At 44.6% G+C, this 6,724-nt stretch overlaps 1 protein-coding gene across 1 annotated transcript; it reads right to left on the minus strand.

Annotated features, from left to right (window-relative positions):
* Positions 1 to 536: 536 nt before the first annotated feature.
* LOC118650637 (F-box only protein 31-like) lies at positions 537 to 1,940 on the minus strand. Its single transcript, XM_036299342.1, is given in 2 exon segments — positions 537 to 1,375; positions 1,583 to 1,940. Coding segments are annotated over 2 exon segments (1,197 nt in total).
* Between the last annotated feature and the right edge of the window lie 4,784 nt (positions 1,941 to 6,724).

A 6,724-nucleotide genomic window follows, 5' to 3' on the forward strand; every position in this document is an offset into this window, starting at 1 on the left:
TAACATTTTAAAGTTTTCTGTATGCTATATTCTAGTGTATGGCTATACCACCTTTTGTTTACCCATTCGTCTGTTGATGAGTATTGCTTCTGGTTTGTGGCTCTTATGAATAAGGCTGCTGTGAACATTGTGTGCAAGTTTTTTGAGTGAACACGTTTCCATTTCTTGTGGGTATGTATCTAGATGTGGAACTTCTGGGCCATCTGGTGACTCTCATTTTCGAACGTGGCCCTGCTATTTCACATTTCCACCAGCAACGAACTAGGGGTCCAATTTTTAAACATTCTCATGAATGTTTTTTTAATTTATTTTTATACAGTGATTTTTTAAAAAACATATTTCATTAAATTTTTACAGAGAGGAAGGGAGAGATATAGAGAGTTAGAAACATCGATGAGAGAGAAACATCGATCAGCTGCCTCCTGCACACCCCCCACTGGGGATGTGCCCCCAACCAAGGTACATGCCCCTGATCAGAATCTAAACTGGGACCCTTCGGGATGCAGGCTGAAGCTCTATCCACTGAGCCAAACCGGTTAGGGCATGGACTGAATGTTCTTGAGCATCTCTAGGAAAGTCTGCGGGGATGGTGCCTCAGCATTCTGGAAGGTGTTCTGGACTCTGCCCAACAGGATGAAGTATTTCACCTCCACAATAATGAACCCCAAGGGCTTCTCATCGAACAGGATGAAGACTCCAGGGATGCGACTGGGGTAGGCCAAGCCATAGAAACACATCCTTCAAGTTCGGGGGTAGTTGTGGAGTTTTGAGTGCATACCCACAGGCAGAACAAATGGGACAGGCTGCTCCTCCGAAGCTGTAGTGCTGGACTCCCCGACGCTGGGCTGGGCAGTGCTCTGCCAGCCATGGCCCTTGCTTTCCTCAGTCCCGTCTTCTTGCTGCTGCTGCTGCTGCTCCCGGATCACCTGCTCGTCAATCTCCTGGACCACATGGGAGAGCTGGTTGAAGTCGCTGAAGATCTGGCCATCTCGCAGCTGGATGCGGCGCATGAGGTGGATCTCTAACATCTCATTGGAGACTCCCGTGATCTTTGTGACCCTGGCATACTTCCCATGGAAGCTGAGCATGGCAATCTTTAGGCCGAAGGCATCATAGTAGTCTTGGAAGAGGCCTGGTTGGATGAGGTCGTCCGGGTGGCTCGGCGGGAGATAGAGGCGGTGGTAGGTCAGCCAGTCATACTGCTGTCTGTCCTCCAGCACCAGCCCCCCTTCTTCCTTAAGCCACGTTGGTAAATCAGTTCCATGGGCTGTCTTCTTGCACTGGGTGGTGAACCTGTCCTTATGAATCTGCATATGGCGGTTGTGGGGCCTGCTGAGGCGGCCTTCCATGCACTCCACCATGGCTGGTTTCCTCTCTGTTAGGAGAATTCTGAACGAGAGCTTGAAATGTATTGGGCCACCCACATGGGTGTGAAAGGAAGGCCTGTATTTCCAACCAGTAATGCATAAGCCGTCCACCACTACATTCACTAGTGTTCTATAGTGCTCAGTATCTAGCTGCCACAATCCCAAAATGTTTCTGTATGGGAACAGTTTCTCATAGACTTCTCAGTAAGACATACCCATCATCTCCAGATTCTGCAAGTTTTCACGAACACCAAACTCCTCCTGGCATTGCCATCTACAGATGCTGTCGATGTGCAGGATGTGGTGGAATTTGGTGCAGGCCTGGGCCAAGCTGGGCAGGTCGGTGCTGGGAACCCAGGCGAAGATCTTCACCAACATCTCCACTGGCAGGTCCTGCAGTGAGCAATGCGGGGGCTGCATCGGGCTCGCTATTCCTCCACTCCCCGCACAGCACCGCGCTGCAGCGTCCCCCTCAATGTGCTTTTCTGCCGGGGTCGGCTTGCCATTGGCTGCTGCCTTCTCAGCTGGGCACTGGCGCTTCTGAGGACACCACTTGCCCTCGGCCGCTGCCATCTCAGCTGGGCGCTGGCACTTATGAGGACACATACATCCCCCCCGAAGAGCCCACACCGCAGAAGCAAGCGCACCCCTCCATGCCTCCACAGGTAACAGCCACCACAGTGTGGGCTGCTGTGCCTCAGCTGGGCTTTTAGCTGGTTTGGTCAGGCCCCAGAGTCCAGCCACACCCACTAGGGCCTAGCCACGCCCCCTCAGAGAGGAGCCAATTGTAGGTCTTTAGCAATACTTTGAAAGAAACTCATACCCAATAAAAGTCGCCTCCTTTTCCCAGTGCCCCCTCCCTGTCCTCCTGCCCTAGCTCCAGGCAGTTACTAATCTGCATTCTGTATGGATATGCCTCCAGGGATATGCCTATGGTGTGGGGGTGGAGGGGGTGGGTGGGGGGGTGGGCATTTCACATAAATGCAGTCATAATATCTGATAAAAAATAAAATAAAATAAAAAGTAGAAAAATAATAAATTGTCATTCTGACTGTTGGTTGTCATAAAAAGATTTGACTGCCATTGGTTTGGAAAAGCATTATTATTGCTAGTAATCATTTCATATCTACTTTTCACATTCACATTTCTCCGTACTGCCAAACTTCTTTCCCTCTTTGAAGCAGTGTTTAAAGGAGTAGTTGTGTAGGTTTAGAGAGTGGGGCAGCAGTGGTTGTGGGGATGGGTTTTTGGACTGATTTGTGCTGCAGTAAAAGAGGCAAGGTAACAGTGTCATCTTTTGACCTGGCTCTCAGAGGTCCATCTTGATCCTGACCCTGGAATTCCTTCCACACCTGCTTAGACCACAAATAAGGAAAGGTAGTAGGGTGTGTGTTTTGTTTCGTTCGTATAAAATCTATTTCTTAAAAACGGATTATAAAAAGATAACCTTTAGAGAGTCATACCTCACCATATAAATACATTTAAAGTTATTAACTGGGATGGAATTTCCCAGAATTCAAACTTGCTTTATGGTTTGTAATGGAAGTTTTGAAAAACTTTAGACCAAAATAACCAGGAACAATTTTCCTCTCCCTAAAAGGAGCAGGAACAAAATGGAATAGTTCGGTCATAGATGAAAATATCATTGTGTTCTCACAGGGATCCATTCACTGCTGCTCGCAGGCAAATCCTCCAGAGAAAGAAACAAGTCAACAATACAATGTTCCCAAACTCTCCGTTCTGAATAGAGATCTTGGGTTCACATGCTAAAAAAGGGAGAGAAAAAAGGAAATAAAAAAGAAAATTCCTATGGGGCACTCATGTAGCTCAGGAAAATGGTGTAGTCTAAAGATCACTAACGCATTAGACTCCACGCGTTTTCCATTAGTTGGCAAGTCCACTCCAGCACGAAGCACTGCATTTACAGAGTGCTTTATCCCAGCTCCCTCCTTCACTTCCAAGGCCATTATTTTGGGCATTGCCATTGGGTATACCCCTCCTTTCTTTAGCTTTTCCCTCTTTTTCTCTCTAGTATTTTTTTCTCTTTGAAGAGATGAAGATATGTCTGGGGAGGAAATGCTTTGTCCTTTGCAGAATTTACTTCCCAGGCATCTATCTCCCTGGGTGAGGCCGCAGGCAGACCCCCCAGACAGAGTTTGCTGTGTTGAGCTTCCCTTTGCCAGCTCCTATATCAGCGGTTCTCAACCTGTGGGTCGCGACCCCTTTGGGGGTCAAACAACCCTTTCACAGGGGTCGCCTAAGACCATTGGAAAACACATATATAATTACATATTGTTTTTGTGATTAATTATTATGCTTTAATTATGTTCAATTTGTAACAATGAAATTGGGGGTCACCACAACATGAGGAACTGTTATTAAAGGGTTGCGGCATTAGGAAGGTTGAGAACCACTGTCCTATATTGTAGACAACCAGCTGGGCTCCAGCTCTTGCCTCCCTAGTACTTTCCTTAATTGAAACCACTGACTGTTTCCTTGCCACTCTAGTTTCACCTCCCTATCCTCAGACCAATCTGAACTGGAGGCAGATACTCAGGCTCTCACAGACTAACACTTAGCCTTGCACCAAAGCCCATTTACTTCTTGTCTTTTTCTAATAGCCTGATTCTGGAAGGTGGACTCTTACCTTGTCCCCACATGGCAATCCCCTTTGACCTTTCTCACTGGGCTTCCACATGGCTTCCTCATCGCTCTGTGGTATGCTGATTAGAATTTTCCCAGCCCAGTCAGCCTGCGATGACCAGAAGCAAGCTGTTGTCTGACACAGTCAGACTTATTGATCCAACCCAAGGAAGGAGATTGCGCATCAGAGCAACCTCGGCATCTCAGCGAACAAAGGAAAAGATAGAACTACTATAGGGTTTGGGGAAAGGGTGGAATTTAGATAATATTTAAAAGTGTTGGAGAGGCTCAAAGCAAAGCGAGCTGTGGCCAAAGGGGTCAACGTCAGGTTTGGACCATGAAGTAAATGCAGGTTCCCATGTCCTTGGAAAGTGCAAAGTTAAGATGGATGTGGACTGTTGTAGCCCGAGACCCCTTATTTGACTCTCTGCTCCTACGTTGTAAGTTGAGAATGGTTCTCTGTGTCAAAGTACCTTAGATTCTCCAAGCAAATGTGAGGTGTTTTATTTTTACTGACATTTTAAAAAGCAAAATATCTGATAATCTATGGTTCTAGAATAAAACTTCCAGTAATTTATAAATCAGGAATCATTTAAAGTAGGGGGTTGTTATGACACTGTACAGCCTCAGTGTCCTTGGGAGAGATGTCTTCTCTTAAGTTTGCAGCTGACTGTGAGTCCACTCTAATAAAGGGTGGGGAGATTTTTACTCTCTCAGCCCGAGCTCATTTATACTTTCTCAGGAAGTATGTTTCTGCTAAAACCAAGACTCTGCTTATCTTGCTAGTCTTTTCTCCCAATTCTGGCAGAATTCCCAGATGTCCACCTGCTCTTTGAATATTGCCCATTCCAGCATCTGTTGGACTTTGCATTACTCCCATAAATTGTGTTTCTGTCTTGCTGATTACTCTCTATACCCTGAAAACACATTGTCATTTCCTCTTAGTGCCAGTGTTCTGAACACAGATTTCCTCCTGTTTAAACCTGAGGATGGCATAACTTTCCCACTGCCGTTTCTCACCTGTCTCATGTAGACCAGAGGTCCATGTTCTATCTCCGTCCTGTCTATTTCATTCTGCTATTAGGAGCTCATCCCTAATTGGTCAAGTTCTGGTATTTAACAGTTCCCATCTCTAAACTGAACTCGAGTCTTCTTCTAAATTTCCAGGTTGTTGTGCACTGATTTCATAGATTTTTTTCCTCCCCCAGGAGCCTCTCTGACCCTGGGTTTCTGGTTTGTTGACATATTTCTCCTCACCTTTTGTGGTTTGTCTGAAGGACAGTTAAGAGCCTGATGTTATTAATGGGTTCTGGGCTTTATCTTTTGGTAAAACTCAAATATTCACCTGTCATTACCTGCCAATTGCTGGGACTGAATTTCATTTTGAAGAAGGTAAATGAGTAATGTAGCCAGTTTGTTCAACCAAAGAATCTTATCCCCATCTTCTTTTCCATTCTGACTAGACCTAAGACAAACAAGATAAGAGCTCCCCCCCCCCCCTCAATATGAACAATCAGAAACAGAAAAATAAATCCACAATAGTCTTCATGGCTCTCCAGTGGTTTTCAACCTTCTGGCCCTTTAAATACAGTTCCTCATGTTGTGACCTAACCATAACATTATTTTCCTTGCTACTTCATAACTGTAATGTTGCTATTGTTATGAATCATAATGTAAATATCTGATATGCAGGATGGTCTTAGGCAACCCCTGTGAAAGGGTCGTTCGACTGCCAAAGGGGTTGCGACCCACAGGTTGAGAACCGCTGTGACAGTGAAAGCCTGATATCTAGAATCAAAATGGTCATTGATAAGTAAGTTTATCTTAGACTTATCAGGTAGGTAAACAACAGCTCAATAATATTGGAGTTGTGTATAGATAAATTTGGTTACACGCTTTCTTCTTTGTTTTAATTACCTATCTTCAGAGCAGTGTTTGATGGAGAAATGTTCCCATCTAGAATGTCTGTGGCTAGAGCTTTGGCAACATGATTGCTAATTCTAACTTATTAGAGCTCTTGAAACGACTTTTTCAACCTACATTTGTTTATAATATTGGTATCAATGCTAATCAAAGTGTGACCAGTGGAATAATTACAGCCTATAAACAATTTGTTAGAGTTAAGAAATAGAGAAATTGAGAGTAAACATTTATAATCTTTATAGCAACTTGACACTGCATGAAATTCAAGTGTGATAAATTTTCTAGTAATTCATTTTCATGGTATTTCTATAGCATAAATTCAGGAAATGTGTGGGAATGGATACTTAGGGTGGGGAGTAATGGTAGAAGGAACATAAGGTTGGATTAGGCCAAAGTTATTGAGATGTGCTTGCTAAGTAGAGAATATGCATTTAATGTTGCAGCTTGGTGGTTAGAAAGGGCTCTAAGGGCTTGGTTGATTGGTTGACTGAAACATGGACCAAAGGTGGCTGTTAGTGAGTGAAATGGAAATGTTTGGCTCCCCTTGGTTTGATGTAGAGGAAGGGATTCAGAAACTTAGGGACATGGGGATACTGGAGTGGATTTGTCATTTAAGATGTATTTACCTACTCCGGGAGGGTCCAGCAAACACAGCTTTCATCAATACTCTGAGAAAGGAACTTGTTCTTCTCTGAAGGCCAGACCTTACATGGGATCCTTCAATTTGAAAACCTAAATGCAATAAGGGTAATGGATCTTGGAGGCAGGGTCCAAGCGACGGTCCTCAACTG

The sequence above is a fragment of the Myotis myotis genome, unplaced genomic scaffold (assembly GCF_014108235.1).
Source record: "Myotis myotis isolate mMyoMyo1 unplaced genomic scaffold, mMyoMyo1.p scaffold_m19_p_1, whole genome shotgun sequence".
Taxonomy (NCBI): Eukaryota; Metazoa; Chordata; class Mammalia; order Chiroptera; family Vespertilionidae; genus Myotis; species Myotis myotis.